The sequence below is a fragment of the Onychostoma macrolepis genome, chromosome 21, assembly GCF_012432095.1.
Source record: "Onychostoma macrolepis isolate SWU-2019 chromosome 21, ASM1243209v1, whole genome shotgun sequence".
Lineage (NCBI taxonomy): Eukaryota > Metazoa > Chordata > Actinopteri > Cypriniformes > Cyprinidae > Onychostoma > Onychostoma macrolepis.
This window is the reverse complement of record NC_081175.1, coordinates 15,215,068-15,229,062: the sequence shown is the minus strand read 5'-3', so window position 1 is coordinate 15,229,062 and position 13,995 is coordinate 15,215,068. Positions and strand designations below refer to the sequence as shown.

At 37.7% G+C, this 13,995-nt stretch overlaps 1 protein-coding gene across 9 annotated transcripts in view; it reads right to left on the bottom strand.

Annotated features, from left to right (window-relative positions):
• The window catches only part of ncam1a (neural cell adhesion molecule 1a), a 255,527-nt gene that overhangs the window by 31,722 nt on the left and 209,810 nt on the right, over positions 1-13,995 (bottom strand). For all 9 annotated transcript variants that reach the window (XM_058757494.1, XM_058757496.1, XM_058757495.1 and 6 more), the window contains one exon: positions 10,167-10,292. In XM_058757494.1, coding sequence (XP_058613477.1) covers positions 10,167-10,292 — 126 coding nt within the window. The remainder of the gene's footprint in view (positions 1-10,166; positions 10,293-13,995) is intronic.

The following is a 13,995-nucleotide window of genomic DNA, read 5'->3' as shown; positions in this document are numbered from 1 at the left end:
GTCTACCATGCAGTGTCATGTTAGACAGGTGAGCTGGTCTACAAGCGGATGTTAGTGATGGTTCTCTACGAAGGCTTGATGCCAGTTTCTCACTAACATCTACACAGTCTCTCTTCTCTATCACAGACGTGTGTTGTCGGTCTACTGCGAACGTGTTGACTTCAGAACAGTGGTCTAGGTGAGGCGAACAAACGTGTAGCAGGCGGATAAAATGTGGCAAACGACACTGCACACAGTCGGCATACTCACTAAGGTCGGCAGTGGTTGGAGGAATGGAAGTTGGAGTCTCTGAAGACACTGGAAGATGGTGAGAACATGGTGAGATGTGCTTCCGTTGTCTGGTACTGATTGTAGAGCCACTACTGCAACAGTTTCATTGCAACTAACTAGTGTACATCACACCGCAACAACATTCAACCAGTCCAGGCAGAAGAGCATGCAACTCACATGAAAAGTTCCTCAGTGTAGAGACACAAACATACTGTATACTATATGGCCAAAAGTATGCAAAGGTGAACATGAAGGGCACTACTGGGATGCCCTCTGAAACATTGCAATGACAAAATGTATTTGCATGGCGAAATTATTTATTTACTTAATTTAATAATTTATTATTTATTTAATCAATTATTTAATCTAGACTTTAGTTGTCTAGATTATGGATTAACAGTTAACCTGCTTGAATCTGTGCTACTGAACCAAGCAGAGATCTACGGTATATTAAACTAATTAATAAAATGAATGAACTTAAAGTCCGTGTAAAGAGAATTCTGAGAATAGTTTCTAAACACATTACAAATGTCAGGAATGTATTGCTCTGAACTATGTAGTACTGAATTGTGGAGTTAAACCGTTAAACAGTTTTTCACCAATTCTGTGTTCAGGATTTATTGGGCGGGGCTAAAACGGTGGCTCTATGACGCAATGGAGCCACCGAGTGTGGCCCCGCCCCTAACACTATAATAACTATGTTGAGAGGTCAAGTACGAGTAGAAGAACGAGTCGTCTCAGGGAGTGATTCGTTCAGTCACGCATGCGCAACATCCTATAGGTTCTGCACTATAGTTCACCTGTTTTGAGTCTTTGGGTTTAAGTCGTTCGTTCATCACGTGACAGCCCCATACGCGTAGCCTATGTAGTCTGAGCCGGAAAGAGAATTGATTAGTTCATCTCCCGAGTCTTTCGAGTCGTTCGTTCTTTTGTCACGTGACGTGACAGCATTGGATAGAGAAATTAGTTAATTTACAACTTTCCTTACAAACGGCTGCATAGTTATTATTATTATTATTTACTCTTACAGTTACGTGATGCGTTTCTGGTCTCAAATTGTAGCTTTTTATTTCTTACAGTTTATAAATGTATGAATTTATGTCATGATGGTTCTTTTCACACTGAATGTGGTAACAAAGGTAATAAACTAAAGCGTTGGTTATTATTATTATTATTAAGTCTTTTTCTCTCTGACTGCATAGGTTTAGCTTATGAGGCTGTCACGTGATGAACGAACGACTCAAACCTGAAGACTTGTCAGATAAGAGGTGAGGTGAGCTATTCATAGACTAAAGGTAAACAATGAATACATTTTTTTCTGTTTCTTATGCCATTATAGTTTTATATTGTTTGTAGTGTGATCAACGTTTGCATAAGTAATAGATGTGTTAGGGAAGTAGCACGTAACATTTTAATTATATTTTGCTAAAATGAACGAAATGACTCGAAAAAAGATTTGTTCATTTTGCTGAACGAGACTCAAAGGTCCGAGTCAGTAAAATGATCCGAACTTCCCATCACTAATCCATTCAGGTTGTAGTGGTTTTTGACAGTTGAAAGAGACGTCCGCTTTCCCGCGAGTGGGCGTGGTTTTAGCGCCGATGGCGGACACGCCCCCAGGCCCCAGCGTTTGAGAGCAGAGAGTCCTGCTTATTTTTCAAAGATTTTGATAACTTATTTTAGGTACTTGGCGTTTTTTTTATAATTCAAATTTGGCTGGGTGATTAATAACACATTTTTCTGTTGTGTGAAAATCTCAGAACACATATTTTAATATCACTTTACACGGACCGCATTTTACGTTTCTTGAGAGAGCAACACCACTCCATCTGAATTCAAATACAAAGAACACATGAATGACACCATCATTCCAAGTAAGAGAGCAACAACATTTCAAAGAACAGCCTCTTCATGCAACAATTTAATGCTTATGACGACTATACCAGGCTCAGAGACACACATAATAACCTGTATTTAAATGTCACAGCTGACCAATCTGAGCGTGACAGCACATACGTCTCAAGCCACAAGGACACCACTCGATTCAAAGTGCGATATTTTCCTGGAAGTGCATTAGTGCTAGTGACTCAGACATCATCACTTCAATATACCCTTATCTATCTAATCTGAGAGAAGGCTGGCTTTCTTCGAGCTGAACCTCAGAGCCTTGGAGTTAAACGATAAGTAGCCTACTTTGAGTGGAAGGTAATGATACGATGGGGGCGAAACATCCCGTTTCCTCTTTTAAGCTTAACGCAATTAGACAGACGTGCAGCCTGTTTGTGAGCCGAGTGTCTGACAGACGACAGACTATGTTAGAGTTTCAAAGACTGTTTGACAAAAGAGTGCCGAGCTTCTGTCTTTTAATCTCTTTCTTTCTGCGCCAGTTGTGAATTTAGTTAAAGGAACTTCTAGATACTTGGTGACAAAAAGAGCCTCAAGTGCTAACAGCATCATCAGTTAGTCCTTGGAGGATTAAAGGAACAGTTCACTTGAATATGAAAATTCTGTCATCATATACTCACCCATGTGTTGATTCAAACCCGTATGAACCCTTTCTTTCTTCCGTGGAACACAAAAGGAAATTTTAATAATGTACCAGTTGTGCTTTTCAGATGGAGACTGGAGCTTTGAAGTTGTCAAAAGGCCATAAAAGCATTATAAAAGAATTATAAAAAGTCATTCAGTACTTTGTGATGAAATTTATTCCCTTGTTAACCAGGGCTACAGAATCAAAGATTCAGTGAGCTGAATTTAAGAACTGAATCAGTATGATTTAATGAAAAGATCCGACTTTAAATTTCAAATGATTAATTCACCAGTCACTTCTCTAACGAACAGGCCAAGGATAGCTTAGCTGTAGATCAATATATTTCATGTGAATAAAATCCTACATTCTGGCCTTTTTGTCATAAAAAGCAATCACACTTTTTCAGAAGTCATACGGACCAATTTTATAGTGCTTTTGCTTTTTTAATAGTGCCCCCCCCCCCACACACATTTTCCAATTATGCAAAAGAAAGGAAGTCATACAGATTTGGAACGGCATGAGGCAGAGTAAAAGGGTGAATTTTTGGGTGAATTATCCCTTTAAAACCACATTGATAAAAAAATGCAGATTTATTTTAGCTTCAAGACAATATTAACAAGCTCAAATATTTATTCTCTCTGATTTCCAGTGTTTTAACTTGCACACAACTAGTCAATGCAGGCTTATTGATCTCACAAAACACTGCTCTGTTCTTCAATTTGGTCTACTGCTCTGCAGATGAAAAAATACATGCTAAAATGGAACTGTATTATCCGCTGTGGTCTGATGAAACGCTGTGGGGCAGTTACATTGTGTAGTGCTTTGTAGATATCACAGAGCAGAGGCCGAGGTTCAAAGCACACAGAGTGCCTCAGACAGAGAAGAAAATTGCTCTGCGGAATAATAAGGATTATCATATCATAAGTGTTTCATGTCAAGGGGAATGAAGGGGGTGTTAATGCCGTTGCAGCGGTGATCACAATTAAAGCACTCCAGAACTCTACCTGAGGACGTGGACCATCTGCTAGGTCGCTGGCCTGTGTCTCTATCTCTGAGAGATGTATTCACCGGCACTGAAGCAGAGAAACCACTGAGAACCACCAGATGTGCTAGGCAATAGACCTAGTTTAAACCATCTCTCAGGAATACTAAATAACTGAGCACAATCTAATGAAGTGCCACGTAAACTGTTTTACAGTCTACTTTCTGTGCCCCATTATGATTGCATTAAGTGTTATTAAAGAGGTTTGGCTGTGCAAGCTGGGTTGTATTTGAGTCAATACAGTACAAATTATTTAAATGTTTAAGTGTCTGAAAACTGATATGCAGAACTGATTTTAATTGTTAGATTTCTTCTTTTTGACATAACAATAACTAACTTTAAAAGCATAATATTCACAATTAATTGGTATTAGTAATATTATTAGTAGTACTATTGTTATTCATTTGCAATCTAAAGGTTTGAGACTTTTATATTGTAATATTTATTCTATTTTATAATTTTTATAATTTTATTATTACTAAGCATTCAGAATTAATTTAATTAATAAAAATGTAATACTATTGTTGTTGTGTAATGGTTATTTATTTATATCATATCTTTGTTTTGCGCTGTTATGGTAAATGATTTTCACTTGAGAATAAATAGCTGTTACTTAAAAAGTTGAATTATTATTGAATATATTGAATAAATTACTTTATAAAATATTAAATTAAAGTTAATATGTAAAACAATATCAATAATGACCAAAAGAGAAGCTCTAAACATTACCACCTGACAAAAACAAAACAAAATATGAATTGTTTGTTTATCATTTGTAAGTCGCTTTGGATAAAAGTGTCTGGTAAAGGAATAAAAACAAAAACAAACAAACAAACTGACAAACGAAGCAAAACAAAACTTAAAACAAAACAAAAACAAAAAATGCTAAACAAAAAGCAAAACATATATTCAGAAAAAGATCAAAGAAGTTATCTCAGTGGTACACTTTCCTTTCCTTTTTTTTTTTTTTTAACACTGCAGGTTAAATGCCTGAATTTTCCCTTTGACTTTAGCGTTGGGTTCTGAGTTGACCTCCTTTATTTTTGTATAACCTACTATTTTCAGATCAGAGGCCATTTCCACAGCAGGTCTCCATAGGTACAATCCCTGCCGCGGTGCTCTCTGATCCTTTGCGGTCCGTGGTGATCGCATTCATATCAAAGAAAGGCTCTGTCAGTGGAGTCTACGTGCCCTCTGGGAGCAGGGTGACCCACGCACAGGCTAGCAATCAGAAAGCCTGGCACACAGTCATGGAAAGAGTCCCTATTTGTCGCTGTGAATATTTTAGCTGTCACCCGAGATGACCTTACTGCAGTGGGCTGCAGAGGTGGCATTATCCATCAGAAAACTCCCAGAGGTGCCCATCACTCCTGCCTCTATCGCTTACGTGACAGGCCTAGCTAGCTTTGTCATCACTCCATCTCCATACACAATCCCAGCCTCTTCATTCACGCTCATAGCACATAAAATGGAGAGGGAGCTCTAACGCTTTGAATCACTGGTCCCTGCAGCACATACCGCAGTAATGTGAATTATATAGTGCTCTTTTACAATTTCCACAGGCTGTGGAGGCCAGGGGCATGGATTCTTGCTCTTGAGGAGAGAAAGTCTCAGTCTCGCTACTGGCAACAATGCCTTTTGTGTCATTGTCTTCCTCTTCCTCCAGTGCTCTGGGCACTCTATTGGCTGAGACTGCGGGATGGCCTGTGGTGATAAATCTCTGACACGCACCTAAGAGAACTACTGTACATCTTACTTGAAGCTCCATCTACGTCAAACTACGCCATTCACTGCAGTGCTGTTGCTTTATATTGGATGGAGTCAATCTGTCATACTTCCCTAACTGTTCACTCAAAAGTGAAAATTTGACCATTATTTACTCAACTTCATGTCGCTCCAAAGCTGTATGCTTTTATTTTTGTCTGTGGAACCATTTAGAATCATTTCCAACTTCCTGTTTTCAATGGCAGTACATCAGTGTATCACCAGTCTATCAAGCTACAAAGGCAGCACAAAATTGCTCCATATGACTCATAAATGTTTCAAGCCGTCTGAAGTCATACAATAGCTTTTTATATGAGGAACAGAGTGGAATTATGTCATTACTGACTATCAAGTCAAACTGTATAGCTTGTCTCAAATTAAATATGATGTCCACGGCACAGGTTTAACAATATTTGGTCACAAGATGTGAAAACCAACTTATCAGATATCGTGTTTTAAACTACTTTCACTTTTTTTTCACACCAGTGGACACTGTAAATTGTCTAAGTATGGAAAAAACCTTCCTTTTGTGTTCCACCTACTGAAAAGAAAACACCAAAACCAGTCTAAGCTCCAAAAAAAGTGCCTAAAACCCATCTAAAATCAGTCTAGAGACCAGCCTAGAAGACCACTTAAAGACCCGCAAACCAGTTTAGGCTGGTAAAAGCTTTTAAGCAGGGACATTGAGAAAATAACAGCATAGAGGATTGGAATGACATGAGGTTGTGAATTGAGAAATGACAGAATTTTAATTTTTGGGTGAATTATTGCCTTAAGAAGCCATTTTCTGCCCCAGATATAGCAAGACGCATTGTTTCTGAGATAACAAACAACTTGATTACGACTGCTCATATTAAAAGAGAGAAAAGAAAGCTTCCAAAAACATTCCGCTATTGTTAGGATTACTTCTGAAGTTTCTGAAGAATTGTCATTTTCGAATTGTCAAGTCATTTTCGCTTTGGTTTGGAAGCTCGAAACAAATAAACTGTCACCAGATTTGCAAAGCCATAATTTGACAAGTGTCGATGCCCCTGGCAGTCTCGCTTTGTCATGTACAAATTGATAAATGATCAGTAAGTGTTTGAAGTGCCTGGATCATTGTCCTTAAATTCATGCAGGTATAGTTCCAGAGAAAGAGCGGACAATGCCATCAATCTCATCTGAACACGACTACATCACACTACCATTACGAGATACGGTCTCTGCCTCGCCCATCGCCTCTTTTTTATTCCGCTGTGTAATGATCATGAGAAAGCTTCCGCAGCCAAATGATCCCTGTCAGGGATAATGAGAACAATAGAGAGCCACAACAAGATAATACTGTCAATTAAATTAGCAACAGCTTCATCACAACGTTATTTGCTTTGTGTTGCACAAACAAACAATAGTCATTCTACAGTTCGACTGTTTTAAAATTGCTTTTTGGCAAAGCAATCACCCTCACACAAACTATGAATTAAACACCAACATTAGCCACCGAGGTTGTGACTATCCTACAAGTGTAAAGAAAATAGCTTGTTTTGAGACTTCTGTGGATTTTATGTGTAGTACTGTGAATGAAAATGGAGAGATAACTGCAAACTAAAGGGGAATCTACATCTTTTTTACTAAGATGCAAGCATATATACGTTTAAACGGTGGCCTTTCTTCAACAGGCCCCAGGGAGCCTAGACAAATTTTCATTTCAAGCCATGACCTAACACACCTGATTCAATTAATCAAGTGTTAATTGCTCCATGTAGCATAATTGAGTTGAACCAGGTGCATATTTACTGTAGGTTTTGGATAAAAAGCAATTTTCTCAATTGAGCCTCCAGGACTGGAAGGAAAGAAAATGTACTGGTCTAAATGATCTCACAGCAAACCTTGATCCTTGTTTGAGTAATAGAATGGAATCCCATCTGGAAAGTACAGCAACAGATATAATGTGAGTCGCCACAGTTCTTTAAAGCACAGGCTATTCCGAAGAGTTTTAAATTCAGTGAAACCCCCCTAGAAAGTTTCGCTTAATTTGCGCCGAGATATGAGAGTCCACTTGAAGCAAAAATATTCATTCTCAATACATTTTTATTTAAAGACCCCATGAAATCCATGAATCCATGTCTATATCTACACGCCTCATCATTTTTTTGGCCAATCAAATGCTCAGTAAATTATAAATACCATTTCTATTAAGGTCCAATCACTGTTTGTGACTGTGAAGTAACAGCCGATTGGCCATTCAAAAAAGCATGAGTCCTTTCAACTTCCATCAAACGCAGGAAAGAAAACTGCACTCTATAACCCATTTCATGGAGTCTTTAACTTTCTATTCAAGCTTTTACTATCTTCTCTGAAGGCTTACTAGTAGATTTGGCAGGAGTGTTGCAATGGCTGAAATGGAAGCAAATGGAAAAACAAACAGAAATGCAAAAGAAAGAGAGCAGAGAGATGGAACACTTACTTCTGAAAGGGGAGCCTGATGTCCAGTGGAACAAAACAAGATGGAAAACATGATGAGAACCATAAAAAGTAGTGAATCTGAGAACAGGGATGAATAAAATGGAGGCCAATTCCAACTTGCCATTTTGGGCTTCATTTTATAAAACGGTGAGAAAATCACCTTGCTGACTCACATATGGCCAAAATATACTATGTGAATGGCTTGTTAAGTCCCAAAATGGCAAAACTGGGTGACCCAATTAGCTGTTGTGAAATGAGTGCAGGCAAGAGAGCGAATGTGGGGACTGTGAGAACACAGGGTGCTGAAGCAAAGATGAAACATGATAAGAAAAGTAAGATAAGGATTCATGTCAGCCTGTCTCTGACTTACATCAATGGAGCAATTCACTCCTGCCATGAGCTATTGTACATCCAAAGGAAGTATAAACAAGTCTTGTTTTGTGTTATTTTAGCTTTTTACCCATTTCTGTAAGATTCCCCTAAAGCTTCTGGGTATTCAAATGGAAATCAAGCTTATTGCTGTGCGACTCCATTTTTTTTTCCCGTAATGTTATTACAAAGTGCTTTTGAATCAACTGAATTGGATCAATAAATTGGATTAATAAAGCGACAAGGAATAAGACTTTTTCTGCAATTTAAACTTTAGTCACTTAATCCCTGCGAGTGCAGAAGGAAATTGAATAATCAAACTAGAACTGTGTTTCTGCTCATCCCACATTTCTTGCAAACTGACTTTTCTAATCTGCTTTCTAAGTGGAACATTCTGAGCCAACGGCTTCGTGTGACAAGCAGTAATTAAACCAGTAGATTTGTAGGAATTTTGAAAACTACATTGCAAAGTCTAAATATGGATGATGTTTCATTAATGTGGAGAGCTCCACAACACAGAGTCAATCAAACACTGCAAACCAACCTCAAATTTCACCTCACTTCACTTTCATATAGCTATGGAAGCCTGTTTCCACCTGAATTGCCAAAAATTAGCTTAAAGTAATAAAAAAGTGACATATAAAGTTCCAATTATGAGTTATAAAATTGCAATTTTGAATATATAATTGTAAACTCAAGGTAATTAGTCCTAATTGTGAGATACAAAGTCACAATTATGATACATTTATGATATACCTGAACAAAGTTGCAATTATGACAAACTTGCAATTGTGAGATTGATATTTACTGCTACAATTATGAACACTAAGTCATAAGTCTATAACATTGCATTCATTTAAAAGTCTGAACTGTGAGATGCAAGGCCATAATTATGCATCAAAATTGTGAGCTTTAAAGCTACAATTGATATTTAATGTTGCAATTATGATAAATAGTCATACTTATGAGATTATACATTTACAATTATGAAGAAATTCATATTTATAAGATATAAAATGGCAATTTTGATACAAATTTAGAAATAAAGTCATTATTATTTTAATTTAAGACAAACAGGCTTACATTCATGGCACACCTAGTGTATATTACAGCGAAAGCAATAAAACTAGTTCTAGTTAAACATGAGAAATACCATCTACACTTATCTTCAAACGATACTGCTGTACAAATACAAAATATTCCAGCTTCATGAAGATTAGATCTTATTATTGATATTACAATTTCTGAGAGTCTAATCCTGATCTGATCGTGGATATGAGGTTAAAGTGGGTTTCATCATCTACTCTACAGAAGAGTGCCCAATCAACACGGACGACACTTAACAGAGCACACACAGCTCTCAGTAGACACGAGACACAGCTGTTGCCTGGCACATGCTGGCACTGGCAGAAGAGCCGTAAGGACGGGGAGGAGCGCCACATCACTGGGAAGCACTGCTGAGGTGAGAGGCTGCAGTGACACGATGGCCTTCGGGAAATTGTTTAAACACACGGACACAGACTTGAATGAACACACACATCCACATATCAATACAGAAGCACACGCAGAGGACAAGCAATGCATCTCCTGGGAGAGAGATCCAGCAGGGTCCAAGGCAGGGATGCATTGTGGGTAGTGAGGTCTGCTGCTGCGCTGAGGAGGGGGGGTTGATGGGTAAAGAGAGCGCTAGGGTCATATGATAAAGAGGGACTGAAAGAGAGAGGAAGACAGAAAGAGAGAGGCACTTACGGACAGGTTGGGTTTTAAAGCTCTCAGGGGGGCTGCTCTCTCCTTCACCCTTGCCGTTGATGGCTGATATCTTGACCTGATACGTGGTCTCTGGCTTCAGCCCAACAATGGTGATCAAGTTGAGACCTGGTTTAGACAGATTTAGAGCGCCAATAAAATATCTGATGTAAAAACATGGAATTAGATGATAAAACATGTCTGGTTTTAACAAAGCATATCCAAAACCTTTCAAAAACTGTTATGCATATACATGCATATTATCAAATTGCACATATTATCACAAAACATGATCTTTGGCATTATAGAGAACTGTTTTGTTTTAAACAATTTGTCTTAAAAAACAGTTAAAAGAATCCAGGTTTTCTCTCTCTCCCACTTCGCTTCCTGTCACTTCTACACTGTCCTATACAAATAAAAATAAAAAAATGCCCAAAATAAATCTTTAAAAAGAAGAATCCAGGTTAATTAATCCAAACAAATACAAATATGGGAAAGCGGTGAGTGAAACTATGAGTAATTCTGAGAAAGTCTGCAGGATTTTTTGTGGGTAGTTCTGTGGGCACAGATTTTGTGTGGGCCTAGTCATCACTCAGATGTTTTCCCAGAAGACCCTACAAAGAATTTTAAGTTTCATGTTTGTAGTAAAATACATTTTAGTTTGATCCCAAAACGATCCTCCAATTAGAGTCATCACTCAGAGGTTTTCCCAGAGGTCCCTATGCAGCATTTGTATTATACAACCATTAGTTTTTGTCATCTAATTTCATTGGACAAGAGTCCTGATATTTCTTTGTTGTTCCAGACACCCTACTTTGGGTTTGGTTGAAACAATCTTCTTGTAAAGTAAACAAATTAATTGGCCACCTTTGTCTAAAATGTGAATTATTTTATATTAACTTACACTAGTAATCAAAAGTTTGGTGTTGTGTTTTTGATAGAATAGAAGCACACCAAGGCTGCATTTGTTTGATAAGCAAGTAGCAACAACAATATTGTAAAAATCTTCTGTAACATTAGAAATGTCTTTAATGTAACTTTTGATCCGTTTAATGCATCATTGCGGATTTATTTTTTATTTTTTTAAAACTTTTGAATGGTAGTATATATACAGAACTGTTTAGAAAACAACAGCACTCTTTCTTGTGTGGTATTGCTTCAGCAAAATATATATTAGTTCAATATTTGTTTGCTGTTTTTCACTATGTTTTCATTTAGGTTATAAATATGATATGCTGTTTTCCATCATATCAAACAACCTTACAATTTATTTCCAAATGTTTTAAAATTTGGGTAATTCACCTTAAATGCTGAAAAGAACCAGTTCCAACCTATATCAGTCACCAATCATACATCAATAATGACCAACAATGTGCCGTTCCTGATTTTTTGTACTCGTTCAATCTGGTACCTTCTGTTCGAGTCTGCTGCATGACTATCATACGCCAATCTAATGCATTAGAGACTGACTGACAAAAGGTTGAGTGATCAAAAAGCCATTGGCTGAGCAGAGGTTTCTGTGTGTGCGTAGGTAGCTGGTAGACTGCTTCGTGAAAGGCTGCGTTTGTGTGTGTGAGGCTTGTTCTGACGCATGTCCCAAGGAGGTCTGGCAGAGCGAGCAGGCTGTCAGCAGTGAGCAAACTGACATCTCTCCCCCCGCCACCCCGAGAGACAGACAGTACCCACAGACAAACAGAGCACATGTCAGGCTGTGACAACTGCTCGGAGCACTCTTATTTAGCATTCAAGTGAACCCTGTCCCTTTCCTACATTTGTGCATTCTATTTTTGGTCAACTCTGCATCGCATTTCATGCTTGCCAAGCAATATCGCCAATGAAAGTGTTTTTATGGCAGCGGGGAAGGTTATTTTGCCACAATTTGAAATGGCTAGCAGCTGTGGAAAGTGTTTAGTTGTTATATTGACTACGGGAGGGTGGCTCTATGTGCGTCACAGACACTGTTGTTTACTTCTTAAAGTGTAATACAGCAAGTGACAAGCAATAAAAGCTCTTCCGTGTTAATCAAAATTTCTGTCCTAACCAGCTGCAACGGTGACAAGCAACACTACATGTTGTCAGTTGCACACAATGAAACCTCACTGCACCAAAATTCAGCTCCTCATGTATGCTAAACCTCAAACATGGACAAACCGCAGAGAGACTGACTGTGGCATTTAGGAAACATCTGCTATCAAATGACAAAACTATGGAAGCCCATTTCTGCCTGAGAGTGAAGTTAATTTATAACTTTATATCTCACACTTGCGATCAAATTTGATGTAATTGCAGCTTTATCATACAGTAACTGTGCCCTTATATCTTAAATGTCACCATATCCCAATATGTAACATAATACTTGGCCATTGCAATGTTTTCTTTTTTAGCAATGTGATTCTGTATCTAGCAATTGCGAGTTTGTTGCTCATAACTGAAATGTGACTTTGTATTTTGCAATATGAATTTATCTCTCACAGCTGCATCTTTGTTACTCATAACTGTGACTTTGTATTTTGCAATGTTAATTTGTTATAACTGTGAATTTATATCTCATAATGTGATATTATATCTACTGTACCAATTGCTTTGTTACTCATAATTGTGACCCTGTATTTTGTGATGTGAATTTACTATATACCTCACAATTGCAACTTTGTTACTCATAACTGTAAATGTATATCATATAATGTGACTTCATATCTACCAATTCCAACTTTGTTAGGCCTACTCATAATTGTGACTTTATATACCATAATATGACTTTATATCTTGCAAATGTGACTTTATTACTCATAATTGTAACTTTATCTACCATAATATAACTTTATGTCTCGCAAGTGCGACTTTGTTACGGCTATTGTTTATTTAAAACCTCTTAAACATTGTGTCCATTTTTTTATTTTTTTATAAAGTTGTCGGGATGCAAACATCTGTCATGACATTAAGAACTACAGTATCTTAATTAAAGTTAAATTAACAATCATATATAAAATCTTAAACTTTTAAGAACCCAAACACACTGTACTTTCGGCAGGTTTTACGCCCGTTTCACACATGCTCCGTTTGCAGTGCGTATTTTTTCCGCACCCATGTTAACAGATTAAAGCGTTCTCAGTGCATGCGGTTGCGGTCCGGCAGTGCTTTCCTGGAGCGGTGCATCTGCAGCACGTGCTGAATTAAAGTGACAGCGCTTTGTTCGTGGTAAAAATGAACATGGTTTGACATGGAAATGTAGTAATTTCCCAATAAATCGATATAATTAAAGTCTACTATATTTCACAGGCTTTTTGGCTAGGGTCAAAACAAATAAAAGTGCACTTAACAATGCAAAATATGCACTTGTCCTGTGGCGGTAGAAAAACAAAGTTCTTTAAGACCCGCGGGATTGTTTGTAATAAAGATTTAAATGTAAAAGGCACGAGAGCCGACTGTTTCTGTCAGTGGTAAGTTTTAATTTAAAATATAGGCTATATGCTGTTTAAATGTTTCCACTTACTTGAGCAACTTAATATACAAATCTAGAAGCCAAATTCATTGAATACGTTTATATTAATTGAGTTTAAACGTGAATATGTCTATGAAATATTGTGTAACTGTACTGTGATTAAAAGAGGATCACAATGCTGAAGAAAAAAAAAACACTTTCAGTATAGGCTAACAACGTTTGGATTTGAAATCAAAATAATGGATAAATGTTGTGTTTGTGGTAAACAGCCGCGGATCAGGAGCGGACTGCAAACGCGTCCCGTGCAAAACAATGAGTCCGTGCTGCTTCTGCACGGCATACGCACTGCAAACGGAGCATGTGTGAAACAGGCGTTACAAGGTAGGAACA